General features: G+C 54.1%; 1 protein-coding gene across 1 annotated transcript in view; it reads left to right on the forward strand.

Annotated features, from left to right (window-relative positions):
• The window catches only part of NOVA2 (NOVA alternative splicing regulator 2), a 30,689-nt gene extending 23,489 nt beyond the window's left edge, over window positions 1-7,200 (forward strand). The window contains exon 4 of the mRNA XM_030873846.2: window positions 836-7,200. Within this exon, the coding sequence (XP_030729706.2) occupies window positions 836-1,918 (1,083 nt within the window). The 3' untranslated portion in view covers window positions 1,919-7,200. The remainder of the gene's footprint in view (window positions 1-835) is intronic.
• Window positions 7,201-16,002: the final 8,802 nt, after the last annotated feature.

Genomic DNA, 16,002 nt, shown 5'->3' on the forward strand with positions numbered 1-16,002 from the left:
CCACCAGGGAGCTCCCCCTCTCTGTCTTCACGTGGTCCTCCCCCTGTGTGTGTCTGTGTCCTAATCTCCTCTTCTTATAAGGACACCAACCATATTGGATTAGGGTCCACCCTAATGACCTCACTTAACCTTAAATGCCTCTTTAAAGACCCTATCTCCATATACAATCATATTCTGAGGTATTAGGGGTTATGACTTCAACATGTGAATTGGGGTGGGAGGGGACAGCAATTCAGCTCATAACAACAATGAAGAGCTTAAGCGAGGTGACCACGTCATAGGGTGGAAAGCACAATGGAGCAGGAATCCACGAGGCTGGATTTCAGTTCCTTTGCTGTCTGGGTGACCTTGGGGCAAGTCCCTTCACCTCTTAGGCCTCAAGTGGCTCATCTGCAAAGTGAGACTAATGATACCTTTTCTGGGGCTGGGAATCGGAGTACTTAATGATATAGAAGGACATGGGCACCAGTGCAAGATTGGAGAGAGGTCCTGGAGGGCTCCCACTGGGTTAGTCTTTCAGCTTCTAGGTGCCGGATGGAAGGGAGGTCCCAGATGGAAGGGAGGTCCCAGGGGTCTCAGGAACAGGGTGGCTGAGAGGCTACTAAGGAGAGATGGAGTACTAGCTCCTTTTTTTTTTACCAATGAATATGGAAATATTTCAATATTTCTAACCAGTAGAATCATACTGGTGCATATGAAGGGGGCGTGCTGGGCCTGATTTTGGACATTTGAGAGCAGGGGTGGGAAATGACTTGAGATGGCCAGTCTTAGACTAACGTTGCCTTTCAGTGTCCGATTACCCCCCTAAAGACCCTCCCTCTGGCTCCCCACGCAGGCCAAGCTGATCGTCCCCAACAGCACGGCGGGCCTGATCATCGGCAAGGGGGGCGCGACAGTGAAAGCCGTCATGGAACAGTCGGGTGCTTGGGTGCAGCTGTCCCAGAAGCCGGAGGGCATCAACCTGCAGGAGCGCGTGGTGACGGTCAGCGGCGAACCGGAGCAGGTGCACAAGGCCGTGAGCGCCATCGTGCAGAAGGTACAGGAAGATCCCCAGAGCAGCAGCTGCCTGAATATCAGCTACGCCAACGTGGCTGGCCCTGTAGCCAACTCCAACCCCACCGGCTCGCCATACGCCAGCCCCGCGGATGTGCTGCCCGCCGCTGCCGCCGCCTCGGCCGCTGCCGCCTCTGGCCTGCTGGGCCCGGCGGGGTTGGCGGGCGTGGGAGCCTTTCCTGCCGCCCTGCCTGCCTTCTCGGGCACCGACCTGCTGGCCATCAGCACGGCGCTTAACACGCTGGCCAGTTACGGCTACAACACCAACTCCCTCGGCCTGGGCCTCAACTCGGCCGCAGCCTCTGGGGTCCTGGCCGCCGTGGCCGCCGGTGCCAACCCTGCCGCCGCCGCCGCCGCCAATCTCCTGGCATCCTACGCCGGGGAAGCAGGGGCCGGGCCAGCGGGCGGAGCTGCTCCACCCCCACCCCCGCCACCTGGAGCCCTGGGGTCCTTCGCCTTGGCCGCGGCCGCCAACGGCTACCTCGGGGCCGGGGCGGGCGGCGGGGCGGGCGGAGGGGGTGGCCCGCTTGTGGCCGCTGCAGCCGCAGCGGGGGCGGCTGGGGGCTTCCTGACGGCGGAGAAGTTGGCGGCTGAGAGCGCCAAGGAGCTGGTGGAGATTGCGGTGCCTGAGAACCTGGTGGGAGCCATCCTGGGCAAGGGGGGCAAGACGTTGGTGGAGTACCAGGAGCTGACAGGCGCCCGCATCCAGATCTCCAAGAAGGGAGAGTTCCTGCCAGGCACGCGGAACCGGCGGGTCACCATCACCGGCAGCCCCGCGGCCACGCAAGCCGCTCAATACCTCATCAGCCAGCGGGTCACCTACGAGCAGGGAGTGAGGGCCTCAAACCCCCAGAAAGTGGGATGAGGCCTGTGGTGTGTGCTCCCACCCGGCTCCCTGTCCCTCCTTTTCCTCCCCTCCCCCTCCTCCTCCCCCCTCCCCCGCCCCTGCCCCCCAACTCCTGACCTCAGCTCGGTAGAGTCCTGCTCCTCTTGGGATGGGGCTGGGGTAGGCCTGACTGCACCCTCCCTTTCTGGTAGTCATAGGCAGGATTGAGTGATGGCTGGGGATGGGGCCCAGAAGCTCCCTCCCCAGCCCTGAACTGACCCCTTCTTCCTTCCTCCCTATGCTTGACTGGGCCTGACCCTCCTCTCCCAGGGCCCAGGTCTGTGTGATATCTGTATATATTGCATTTTGTTGATTTTAATAGAAAACAAAGCGTTATTTTCTCTTTCTTTCCCTCCTTTTTTTCCCCTCCTTTGATAAGGATTCCCCCCCCCGCCCCTTTATAAGTTTTTGTTTCCATATGGGAGGAGGGGAGGGAGCCTCTGGGTCACCTAGAAAGAGGGGCTGTCCCAAAACAACACCCCGCCTCTCCTGCTTTCAGCTCCGGATCTGAGGGACCTGATGGGAGCAGAGGTAGCAGAGGAGTCTGAGTTGAAGTGGGACATTTGGAGCAGGGACCTCAGAGTTCCCAGATTTTCTCAGCTACTCTCCCCTCACTGAAGTTGCCCCTCCTAGGTGGGACTTTTCACTTTTTTGTTGTCAGGTTGTATGGGGGGAGGGGTGCGGTGCTGCTGGGAATGAGGCCGGCTCTGGGATTGGGCCAGTCCGGTGGGCAAGGCTCTGGCACAAGGCTGGAACAACTTCCTATGGCATCTCCTATGGTTTTTCCTTGAGTAATGGGCATGAAGATTCCTGTCGTGCTGTCACTGAGTCAAGTACTTTCTGGGGTGCTTCTGGCACTCCCTATGATGTCACAGGAAGTAGTTCCCTGGAGGTCACTTCCTGTGATGATAGGAGAGACAGGTACTTCTTATGATGTCTCAATGAGCCTTCCTGGAAGGTTACTTCATGATATCATGGGGGCGTGCACTTCCTGTGGTGTCTCCAGGTTACTTCCTATGATGTCACCAGGGTGAGGCATGCACTTCCTGTATCAGGCCATGGCCAGTCACTGATCCTCCTTCTCTACCCACACCCCTCTTTGGTGGGTCTTGGCCTGGCGGTCTTCCTAGGAGGAGAATAAGGGGTGGGAGTTGGATCTAATCTGGAGGACTCTAAGGAAGAAGACCCACTATTGTCAGGGTCATCTCCATGCAAATGTACCAAGTCTGAACTCACCTGGCAGGGAGGGGGTGGGAGATGGAGCTGGTGAAAACTGTTAAAGACCCTCATTCCCACCCCTGCCTTTTGTGTGCATGCTTGTGTCTGCGTGGCTTTGTTTCATTAAGTCTGGTGGGCCAAATGTATGGTGGCTCTGTCAGGCCACGGTGGCCCAGGTGTATTCAGTGAGCCATGGTAGGGTCCCTTGAGCCGGAATGCTTCGTGTAGTCTAATGCATTAGTTGACTTGTGGTTTCCAGCAAGCTGGAGTACTTTGGTGGTATCTGATGGATTGGAATGTTTTGGTGCTCTCACCAGGCTCTGAGGATCTAGAATGTTCTAATGGAGTTTGCCAAGCCAGGCAGCCCTGAGAGTTGGTTTGAGAGTGGCTCCCTGGGCACTGCGGCTGTGATCAGCTCTAAGGCCTTGTTGGCAGGCTGAGATGTCGGGGCCTGACAACCCCATGGACTTAGGATAGCTGAGACCCACTTCTACCCCCATCCATCTCCCCCTCCCCCATGGAGACCACCTCCACTTCCTCCAACCCAAGGCAGGGCCTCCCAGTGCCCTGGTTCCATCATCAGCATCTCTGGGGGAGGGGCACCCCATGCCCACCCTCTCCCCCAATTGTCCCCCTCCTAGGTCTTCCAGACCCTTCTCTTCTCCATGGCTTTGGGGGAATCCAGCCTCCTCGTCTCTCTCCCGGCAAAGGAGGGGAGAAAAGCCAGAAACAATTCCCACCCCTAAAGCCTGGGAGACCCCTGCCCCTTGCGAGAGAGCCACCCCCAAATCAAAATGTGAAAATCCCTAGAGAGCAATAGCCTTCAAGGTACCTTGCACTGAATTTCCCACCCCAGCCCTTCCACCTGATGGGAGGCTGTAGCTTGGGCACTAGGGTGACTTTTTCCCTGCCCTCTTCATCTCCAGGGTGGGGGGCAGGCCCCATTTCCCCATCCCTCACCTCCCATCGCTGCTGCCCTCACCCCTAATCTCCAGACTGAACCCAGATGGAGATTTGAGTGCCAAAACAATTCTTGATGTAACTTTGTACATATCTTCTGCAGTTGGGGGGCTCTTGGGGTCGGAGGTGGAGGTGGCCCTATGGGCCACTGCTCCCCTCCACCTCTCAAAAGACCTTACAGTGTTTCACAACATCTCCACCCACATGTGGGTATTGCAGTCTCTAGCTGGACTATCCCCACCTACAACTCCCCGAGCCGCCATAAGGAGGGGAAGGAGCCAGGGAGAGGTGAAGTAAGGTCTGGGAGTGGGGAGGTGGGATTTGAAAGTGCTCATTTGCATATCATTTGCATCCTCAGCTGCCCTCCGGCTTGTCAGATGCTTTCTGTAGACCTATTTCTGGGTCCCAATCAGCGGGGTCCAGTACTCTTCTCACACAGACACGTCTCTGGAGGCTGGGCCTCCTGAAAAGTGTTCCCTTGGTGTATCTGTGTGACAGCCCCTCCCTATTCACATTTTTCGGGGACCCCCTACCCCGCCAGCCAGGGCTATCTGAAAGGTAGTTTGCTAGCTCAGTGAGCTAGTTTACTCACTATGTTGGTGAGTGGAGAGCCACACACCTTTCCCCATTTTACCTTATGAAATTCACTCTATGGTCTTCCCCATCCCTTGAAAGTCCCTTCTGCAATCTGACCTCAATCTTTTGTGCTGCAGTTTGTCCAGAGGGGACGCAGATGTGGGGTCAGGGATGGGGATCATTGAAAAATCCATCACCTCTTTTTCTCCCCCCCTTCCCTGTTAGCCAATCAGATCTCAGAGACTCTGAGTGGCCTCCCTGCACCCTACTCTTCAGCACCCAATAGGTGCTTAATAAGTGTTTGCTGCATTGAATTGTCTTCTTGTTCTTTCCCATTTGCCCTCCAACTCCCACCCACCCCCACCCCGCCACCAGCATTTTCCTCTCTCTCTGGCTCCCTGTGACTTTCACTTTCTCTCCCTGTGGCTTCCATTGTTACCTGTCCTGTCTCTATCTTCGTCTATATCTGTCTTTTCCCTTTGCTCAACTCTCAATCCTCTCCCTTCTTCCATTGCCCCATTAATTAAAAAAGAAAAGTGCCAAACTTCCTTGGAACTGAGCCGCTCTGGGGGGGAGGGAACCTCAGACAGAGGGGAGGAAATGGGACCATCTTCCTTTGAAGAGGCCCCTAAGAGGCATTGAAAACGTCTGTGGACACTTAGCTCAATTGCGTCCCCCTTCCTCACCCCTCCCGCCCCCGAGTTTTTCTTAGAATCTTTGTAAGAAAAAAAAAAAAGAGAAAAAAACTCTCCTTCAGCTAACCCCTAATCTTTTGGATTCCCCCCAATTTCCACCAGCCGGGGAGAACCCCACTTGCCTCCTTCAGGCAAATCTGTAGAAATTGGGGAGGGGGAGACAAGCTCAACCCCTCCTCTGCTGTCCTGAGGGACAGTGCCAACTGGATTCGAGAGAAGGACCTCAAAGCGCTTATGAGAAGAAGGGGTTCAATGTGCCAAATTCACCTCCTTCATCCCCTGTCCCAGGGGGCTCTGAGCCAACCTGCCCCAGCCACCTTCTTCCGCCCTGTCCCAGCCATCTCTACATGGGCAAGGAGGCTTCACTGCAATAATTATTAAGGGATCAGAAGGCAAAGATCGTGCCATCTTTATCTGCCCTAATGCCTGCCCTGGACTTGTAGGTGGGAAGTATGGGTATCCCAAATGGAGTTTGGTTAAGGGTCGACTTAATAGATGGTTGCGGACCTATACTTGGAAGAATACGGTACCACTCTTCTCTGAGTGGTATACCTTCTCCCCTTCTTAACCCGCAAATCACTCAACATCCCCTTGTTCCGTTTCTCCTGCCTATTCCTCCATCCCCCACCCTCTTTATTTTGTTTCTGATTGGTGGCCTACTGTTTGGAAAGTGAGAGGATTCCCCTGCGTTGGGTATTGCTCTGTCAAGACCAGGATTAGACGTTGTGATAGACTGAGAGGTGGAAAAAGTATTGAGTATAAGAGTGGCGATGAGGATGGCATTTGGGGCTTCCAGGCTGCTGATTGGGTGCACACCTATCACCACAGCCAGGCAGGCCTTCGCTGTTGGCCACGCATCTGCCCCCCTGCCGTCTGGAACCCCAAGGCCGGCTGTCGCGAAAGCCTGAACTGTATGTCACGATGGGGAGAACGGGATCGCGATGCCCACGTTGGGGCACTGCGGGCCAGGGGCGCTGGTTTTACGGCTCTCGTGGAGTCGCGACACCCAGCCCGGCTATCGCGATCCCTCTCCACTGCAGTCAGCCGCCTGGACGCCGTAGTGGAGGAGGTTTCTTTCCGTGGCTCCTATGCAGGTGTGTGTATGGTCTCTGTGCCCTCCGCCCGTTGCGTGGGGGATTGCTGGGTGGCAGGGAGGGAGATGGGGAAAGTCTCGTCGATGGCGATGGGGGTGGTGAAGGCTGCTGCTTTTTAAACCCTTCTCAGCCAGTCCAGGACGCTCTTGTCTCCCAGAGATAATTGGGTGGGACTGCCTAATCCCCCTCCCCTCCCCGCTTCTCCTCTCCTCCCCCACCCCCAAAACCACCAACCTCTCATCTTCTAAGTGACTCCATCACCACCGGCCACCGGGACCTGCGGCTTCATTGCTCCAGCCCGCCCCACTCGACCGTCAGACTCGCTCATCGAACTCTTTCTGATTAACCCTTTCTGTGTTCATCCCACGGAAAACTGTGTGTCCGGCGTGGGGGAGGGGGGAGGCGAGGGGCAATAGCTACCTTTCCTCCATCGCCTCCCACCGCCCATGCCTCCCCACCCGCACCCCATCCCATGCCCCACCCCCATCCCTCACCCCGAGGCTCCTCCCCGGCCTGGGGATAGAGACCCTTTATAAATATCTATGCTGTTTGGCTTTGTCCCTTTCAAGGCAGGGTCAGGGGTGTGGCCTCCTCCGAGTGGAGAGCTCACTCTGGCCCCACTCCTTTCTGTGCCCCCCCACTCCCCACCCCTTCATTGTAAATAGTCACTTTTGTACTGGTTTGAGCCAGGGGACGTGGGGAGTCATTTTTTTTTTTTCTTTGTGTTGGCATCTCAGGCCACTGGAGGCATGGCCCACATCCCAGCTTGATTTGGGAGAATCCCAAGATGTGTCCCCTCACCTGCCCCCAATGCTGAGGATTTCAAGATATCAGTATTACTCCTAAAGGGATGGGGTGCACACATCCCCTGGCAGGGAGGTGGGAGAGGTGTGACAAGGTGTAGCCTGAAAGGATGACTCAGTTTTTCCCATCTGTGAAATGGGTTCATCCTCCAAGTTCCCTCAGGAGCCTCAGTGAGATAATGGTGGAGTCAGAGGAGTTAGAATCTCTTTCCGCTTTCTCTGTTTGGGACAGATAGGGTAGGAGAAGAATGGGGGTGGTGGGTAGGACTGTCTTTGGAGAGCTGATTGCTAAATCCTTATTAGGACCTCAAGCTAGCTTCTCCCGGGCTTGTTCTCTCTCTTGGAAAATGGAGGGAACTGGAGGACCTCTAAGGCTCCTTGGGTACCCCCAGTCCTTAGATTCAAAGCCTGAAGCCCAGGGCTGGCCCCCTGCCTGCTGCCCCTCTCCCACATTCCACTTCTTGGCCCCAGACCATCTGCCATGTGGCCATGCCTCCAGTGCCTCCATTCAACCCCTTCTAACTGATTCCTTCCATCCTCTGCGACCAGAGACGCCGCCCACCTCCCCACCACCACCTCCAGAAGCTCCTGGCTGGGGCCCACTGCCCTCTCCTCTCCCCTCCCCCCATTGCCATGCCTGGGCCATGCCCACCTCCCCACCCCACCCCCAGTGTCCGTCGTGTGACCTAGTGCACCATGTATTAGCTTCCATGGCCCACCCCCCAGCCCCCACCACACCCCTTCCCCCACCCCCTCTCCCTCGGCGACTTCACCTTTTTTTGCCGCGATAAACGCCATCTCAGCATCTGTGTCTAATGTTGTCTTTTTTGCTTGACATCACACTCCTTCTTAACCCATCCCCTTACCTCTCCCTCCTCCCCCCACCTCCACCCTCATCCTGAATTCTTTCCCCCAGGGCTCTGGGCATCTAGGGGAGGAGGGTGGGGGGACCCCTGAGGATGGGCCCCGGAGGGGGGAGGGGGAGGGGCGGATTGTTCTCTCTGGACTGGGTGAGCACCCAGAGCAAGTGTCTGAGGGGAGCCAGGGATCCAGGTTGAGCTCCCAGGGCCTAAGTGTCCAATCAGGAGGATTGACAGACACCACCACCGCCACACACACGCAACACCACAATCCCGGGACGCACATCCCCACACAGCATTGCAAATGCACAACCCCAAGTAGAGTCAGGAGAGCCCAGGGTTAAGGTTTTGGAGTCAAGTGAGTTTAGATCCCAGTGCTGCTAGGTAACCGTGGGACTTTGAGCCTCTGAGCCTCCATTTAACTTTTTTTTTTTAATGTTATTTCTGTAGTTTATGCTAGGATTCAACATATCATTAGCTTTAAAAAAAATTATTGAGCACCTACTACGAGTAAGGCACTGTTCTAGGGGCTGGAGAGAAGGCAATTAGCAAAACAGACTCTGTGCCTTCATGCAGCAGAGATTCTGCTGGAATCTGCAGATTCTTCTTTAGCACAGAACCTGGCACAAGGGACTGAAAACAATTCAAAGGTTGCAAACCATTGGCCAGCAGACAGGTCTGCTGCACATATCACCTCGTTTGGCCTGAAGAGCGTTTCGTGTGAATTTGGTAGCAGCATTTAAACCTTGGGAGACTTCGCCTACACATGTGCCCCTTTGGAGAAATCAGATGTGGCCTCTCTGAGTGGCGATTGTCACCTAGCCATAATGGGCTGGAGCAGAGCAGTCACTCCATCCTCCAGGGAGGGCAGCCTCAGTCCCTCCCTGACCTGCACTGCTGATTTGTGTCCTGTGCCTGGCCCCTGGATGCATTTGTGTTTGCAACCCCTGTGGTAAATGTTTAATGCTAACATCCTTATATCTTGGAGGTGTCAGAGATGCAGCTGGGCAGGCGATGACGTGCCACGCAGGAGGAAGGATGAAGTTTGAGGCGGAGAGACAAAAAGAGATGGCTGTGGGGTGGGGGGGGGGCAGAGGCTGTGGTGCCGGTGCGACGAGGGCACCTCGCTTCCTCTCTCTGGGTCTCAGTCTCCACATCTGGAAAACGCCCGACCAAGCTGTACTTACCTTCTGAAATATTCCAGAAGAATTCCAAAAGCAAATCACTCCATCAGTACCTGACACGGGGGAGATGCTCAGCACATGGTGGCCACTGGAGCGTCCCCTCCAGCTGAAAAATAACAATAAAAATGATTCTAAAGAAGGACAGAAACCAAGAGAGGGGATGGGAGGAAAAAGGAGATTGAGGCTAGGACAAAGTAAGAGACAGCGATGGGGACGAAGAGAAGGGAAGACATGGAGAGGAGTCCTCAACTGCTTGGGGTGTGTTTTTTCATTCACTCATTCATTCATTCATTCAACAGACATCTGTTGAGCACCTACTATGTTCTCAGGCCTGGGGACATGGCAACGACCGTGACAAGTCACCGCTCTCAGGCATACAGCCTGAGCACCATAACCCCAACTCTTAGCACATAGTAGATGCTCAAAAGTCTCCCATCCCTTATGCCACAGGTACCTCTGGTCCTGGCCTGTGACCTTCTGGGATTACCTGATGTTCAGAAATATCACCAAGCCAGGCCCATTTTCAGGAAAAGTAAATGAACTTTCCATCCGGAACCTGGGAACTTTGAAGGGTTTGGGGGTTCAGAGTCGAGGAGGTGGAGTTAGGTCTCAATTCAGCTGTGTGACTTGGAGAAACTCTCATGACCTCTCTGGTCCAGGAGATGGAAAGGAAAGGAGATGAAGTCAGGATGCAGGTGAGTAACCGGGGACTCCTCACTTCCACAAGGCTTCAGACCTTCTCGTCTGGTAAGGGAAGGGGGAAAGGAAGGAAGGGGTGGGGGGCCTCGATGAGAAGAGAGATGAAGAAAGAAGACGGGGGAGTTGCCTGGAGGAGAGAGACGGCCCTAGAGACAGGGCTGGGGTAGGAGGATGGAGGGAGGAGGGGACCTGAGTGGGGATATGGGGGGGGGGTCTCAGGGGTGGCTCTGAGAGGCCATGGCGAGGTCATTAAGAGTGAACAGAGGGCTTCCCTGGTGGCGCAGTGGTTGAGAGTCCGCCTGCCGATGCGGGGGACGCGGGTTCGTGCCCCGGTCTGGGAGGATCCCACGTGCCGCGGAGCGGCTGGGCCCGTGAGCCATGGTGGGTGAGCCTGCGCGTCCGGGGCCTGTGCTCCGCAACGGGAGAGGCCACAGCCGTGAGAGGCCCGCGTACCGCAAAAAAAAAAAAAAAGAGTGAACAGAGAAGGCAGAGGTGGACTGGCAGAGAGGGAAAACAAGCACAAACCGGAAACGGAAATGAGGCAGAAACAGGACAGAGATGGAGATAGGGTTGTCAGATTTAGCAAATAAAAATACGCGTATGTCCAGTGAGATTTGAATTTCAAATTTTAAAAAAAATTAGTTTTCTTAAGCATAAGTATACCTCATGCCATATTGGGGCCATCCTTCTACTAAAATATTAGTTGTTGCGGGCTTCCCTGGTGGCGCAGTGGTTGAGAGTCCGCCTGCCGATGCAGGGGACACGGGTTCATGCCCTGGTCCGGGAAGATCCCACATGCTGCGGAGCGGCTGGGCCCGTGAGCCATGGCCGCTGAGCCTGCGTGTCCGGAGCCTGTGCTCCGCACGGGAGAGGCCACAACAGTGAGAGGCCCGCAAAGTTCAAGTGTCACTGGGCATCCTGTATTTTATCTGGCAACCCTAGAGGGCGAAGAACAGAGATCTGAATGGCCACAACGAAGCCAGAGCTAGTCAGAGGAGCCAGGTCATCCAGGTCCACTGTCTGGAATCCTAAATCCGGCATGCCTAGCTCACTGCCTCTCTCTGCCCCTGGGTCTCCCCCTCTCTCTGCCTCACTCTCCCCAGCTCTCTGCCTCTAAGGCCCCCTCTCTGTTTCACAAAGCCTCCCTCTCTTCAAACCCTCTCTCTGATCCCTCCACTCCTCTTAGTTCTTCAGCCTTCCACTCCCCTCAGGAATCTGCCTCAGACATCAAAAGTGGTTAAGTCACCGTCATCACCACTTCCCAAGTCATCAAAGGGGCTGGTCTTTGGCGGTAAGGCCTGAGGGACAAGTGACAAGAGAGGTGGGGGCTGCATTCGGGGCCACTACTCCTTCCTCGGGCAGAGCTGTTGAAGTTGGGGCTGCGTCTAGGCTTTGGGAAAAGATTCTGTCAGAAGAGTGCTCCATCAGTGGGCGGGGCCTTGGGGATTCTGGCAAGTCAGGGACCTCCCTCTCCAGCATCCCTTCCATCGTCCTGCCTCCAACTGCCGTGCCTTCCGGAGAAGTTTAGTCGCTAAAGGGTCCTCTCTACCACCACTCCCACTCCAGCATTCTGGGGATGTCTCTGTGTCATTTTCTGGCCCCCTGTCCTTGCCTCTCCTTTCGCTCCTCTCTGCCTCAGTTTACCTTCAGTATTTCTCTGGGTGTCTGTCTCACTCAGCATATCTTCCTCCTTTCCATCGTTTCCATCGTATCCCTGCAAGTCCTGTCTCTCTCCTAGTTTCCGCTGGAGGCTGAGGTCTCTGTGTGCCTCTCTGACTTTCCCTGTTTCTGCCCGCGTCTGAATCTCTTTCCCTCCGTCTCTGTACCCATTATTATTGCTCAGCAGTAGCAAAAAGGATCCACTCTGGGGACTTCCCTGGCGGTCCAGTGATTAGGACTCTGCGCTTCCACTGCAGGAGGCACGGGTTCTATTGCTGGTCGGGGAGCTAAGATCCCGCGAGCTGCACAACGCGGCCAACAAAAACAACAACAACAAAAAGAATCCGCTCGGGCCAGTGTAAGCAGAAAGGGACTTTTTAAGGGACCTTGAGCCTGGTAGAAGAAACAGCTTCCAGGGCACTTCCAAATCCAGAATGGGCCACGCAGGAGCTACTGCTCCCCTCCGCGATCAGGAAGCCGGCCACTGGCCCCACAACCGTACCAGCTCGCTGAGATCTGCACTGGCAGGGCCTCGGCCTCGCGGCTGCCTCTCTCCCCATTTACTTTAGTTGGAAATTCAAGCTTCCCGCGGAGGCATCTGATTGGTGGAACCTAAACTCCCGTCCCGAACCCCACCACATGGCATTCTGGGAAATGTAGTTTTTAGCTTGCCAGCCTCTTCAGTCCCAGGAAAGTGCGGTAGGAGAGTGGAATAGAGAGACACTAAGTGGAAAAGATGTTGAGGGAGCCCATTGACTCCCCATTATTGCACGCAGTCTGTCTGTCCATCTTTCTTCCTATGTGCATGTGTTTCTCACATTCGGTCCTTCTGTTTGTCTCTCTTTGTTGTTGTTGTTTTTTTTGCCTCTTTTTCACCGTTCTGTTTTATTTCAGCCCTTTCTCTGTCTCTTTCTTCATCGCTGGTTTCCCTGCCTCACCCTCACCTCTTTCCCCAGTTCCAGCTCCAGTATTTAAGGGAGTCTCTCTCTTGACCCACATCCCATCGTAAGCTGAAATGGAGGCCCGGAGCTATAGGGAGGGAAGATATGCGTGCCCCTCGGTTCAGCGGTTCAACGGACAAGCCAGCAAGACGACCCAAGCTATGGAATTTCTCAACTGCTCTGCCTGCAGGTGGGAACATCCAGCCCCCGCGGGTGGCAATGTGAACTGAAAAAGTTTGGTGAGTTCCCAGCCAGAGCTAAAGTGGCCACAGGGTTTTGGGAACAGAGCCCAGCCCTCATTCGGCCAGTAACTGACAACTCAACCTGCTCTCCCAGAAACTGTGGTGACCTCCACCCTCTCCCCTCTTCACTGTTCTTCTTCTTACCCAATGATCTTAGAACTTCGGGGAAATGAAGCTGCATCCTTCTCAGGAGGTACACAGTCACTTCAAAAACATTTATTAAGCACCTACTATGTTCCAGGCATTGTTCTATACATTGGGCAACAAAAGACACAACAAATTTCTCTATCCTGAGGGGCTTACACCCTACTGGGGGAAATTGACAATAAGCAGGATAAATAAATTATACAGTACACTAGATGATAATACATGTCATGAAGAAAAATGAGACAGAGACAGGAAATAGAAAGTGCTGGAAGGGAGGGACACTGCAATTTTCAATACGGTGAATGTAAAGGCTTTATGGAAAACGTGACATGTGAGTAAAGACCTGAAGGAGAGGTGGGAGTGGGCATGTAGATATCTGGGGAAAGAGCATTCCAGGCAGAGGGAATGGCAAGTGCAAAGGCCCTGGGGTGGGATGTATCAATACCTGGAATACGTGTGGGATAGCAGGGAAGCAAGAGTGGCTGGGACAGAGTGAGCAAGGGGAGGGTGGGAGGAAATGAGGTCAGAGGGGAGACAAAGGGGGCCGTATTATTTAAAGTCGTGGGGGCCACTGTGAGACTTTGACTCCTAGTGAGAAGGAAGCCACAGGAAGCTTCTGACCAGAGGGATGTGAGCTGACTCAGGTTTTAACAGGATCCCCCTGGCCATCATGTGGGAAACAGTCTGTAGGGGATGGGGGCTAGGAGAGTGAAATAAACAGGAGGAGCCCAGAGAGAAGGTGACTGCAGTAGTCCAAGTAGAAGATGATGGTGGCTGGACCAGATAGTGGCTCTGGAGGTGGAGACGAATAGTTGGATACTGATAGAATTTGAAAGTAGCACTGACAACATTTGCTGGTAGCCTGGATGTGAGAAGTGAGAGAAAAAGGAGTCAGGGATGACTCTAAGTCACATAAAGCTCTTAGGACTGGAGTTTGGTTCCAATTAGGATTAGAAATTAAGAATCAGGCTAAGGCTGAGATTAAGGGTCAGTAGCAATCGTTATCGGTGGGGTTTGGTTTGAGGTTGAAAACAGGGTTAAGATTCTGGCAAAGATGACAACCAGCCCTGGTGTATGGGTTATGACCATGGCTGGGGTTAGGATTAAGTATGTAGGTTAAGGGTAAAGATGAAGTATAGAGTTAAGACACTGGTTATAGCAAGAATCACAGTCAAAGCTAGGATTATGGCTAAGGTTAGGACCGGGTTTGGATCTAAGACTGAACTGGGGTTAAAGAGAAACTCAGAGACAGGGAGAAGTGATCAGAGAGCAGAGAGAATGGGGGGGAGAACTCAGAGAGACGAGGGGACAGAGACCTAGAGAGAGTAGGGGACAAAGATCCAGGGAGAGGGAAGACAGAAACAAAGAAGGGGAAATGGAGATCTAGAGAGATGGGAGACAGAGACCAAGACGGAAGCCTAGAGACTAGAGAGGAATGGACAGAGAACCAGAGAGAAGGGGTCAGAGACCTTGAGAGGGAGTGAGTAGAGAACCAGAGACAGGAGGAGACTGAGATCCAGAGAAAGAGAACAAAGATGGGGGGGCGGGGCAGAGAATCAGAGGGAGGGGGAGACGGGGGAGAAAATAGGTACCCAGAAGGGTAGAGGATAGAGACCCAGAGAGAAAGAACCAAAGACAGAGAAATTCAGGGAGGAGTGGCGAGAGGTGGAGCCCAGAAGTCCCCTCCTCACCGTCACCTAAGCCAGCTTCTCCTCCCTTTTTATTTACTGAGGTGTGACCCTCCCCGCCAACACACACACACACACACACTGGGTGGTTCTGAGTAATATCTATATGTAGTTCATTTGTTGATTTTAATAGATGAATTGTCATTTTCTCTTTCTTTTCCTTTTTTTCTTTTTAAGTTTTGTATCTTAGAGGCAAGGAAAGGGAGCCTGTCCAATCCTGACCACTCCTCTTTAAAAAAAAAAAAAAAAAAAACCTTAACCCTTTCCTCTCTTGCTATGGAGCTCAGAGATTGGGTAGAACGTTGAGGATGAATGTAGCAGACAAGTGTCCTTTGGTGAGGGGTATCTGCACATCCCCAGATGCCTGCAGCTCTTTTCTCCCCACCGGAAGGTTGATCCCCCAGATGTTTTTGAAAGATCGCTTACGGACAAGGGGGTGGGGGTGGGCAGATGCTTGTGAGTCGCATGATCTTCAGGGCCTCTGCCTACACCCCTCCAAGGCACCGAGATTCATGTGTCTCTAGGAAAGAATGTACCTCGCCCACTCCCCACGGCAGCGCCTTTCCAGGGGCAAATAAAGTCTCCAGGACCCACACTCATCCAAACTAGTGATTACTCAAGGTCTAGGGCATTGAGGGGGCTGCGGGGGGCTTCAGGCACCCAGAACCTAGTGGGCAAGGGACGGTGATAGACCGGGCGGGGAGGAGGCATGGTGTTATGTGGACGGATTTGGGCTGACCCAGACCTGGAATTGACAGGGAAGCGTAGCTTAAGGACTTTATGTCTGGGATTGGAGGAGCGATTGGAGGCGTGGTCCAAGGGCTGTGGGCGTGGTTAGGGAACGCGGGACTTCGGGACAAGGGAGGTAGCTGCCTTCTTTAGCCCTGGGATTGGAGGGTTGGGGAGGGGGCGTGATTCCGGACCAGTGTCCGGTTCGTACTAGGGTCGGAGAGTGGATGCGGAGAATTAATCCTGTAACTAGTCCTGGAGTGGAAGATCCAGAGAGTATCGATGTGGCATTTCCAACCGCTCAGGAATACACAGGAAGGCAAACGTAATAACATCCAATGGACAGGAAATGAAGCTTAGGGAGTATCACCCAGCACACACTGCAGAATGACACACTGAATCAAATAGGCTGCCCTTGATGAACCACAGGCTGGGCCCTATGCCTGACACCTGACAAGCACCATCTCCTTGAATCATCACGAGGCCATGTGAAGCAGAAATTGTGATTATCTCCATTTTACAGAAAAGGAGGCACAGAGACGCTAAGTAACTTGCCCAAAGTCGCCCA

The sequence above is a fragment of the Globicephala melas genome, chromosome 19, assembly GCF_963455315.2.
Source record: "Globicephala melas chromosome 19, mGloMel1.2, whole genome shotgun sequence".
Lineage (NCBI taxonomy): Eukaryota > Metazoa > Chordata > Mammalia > Artiodactyla > Delphinidae > Globicephala > Globicephala melas.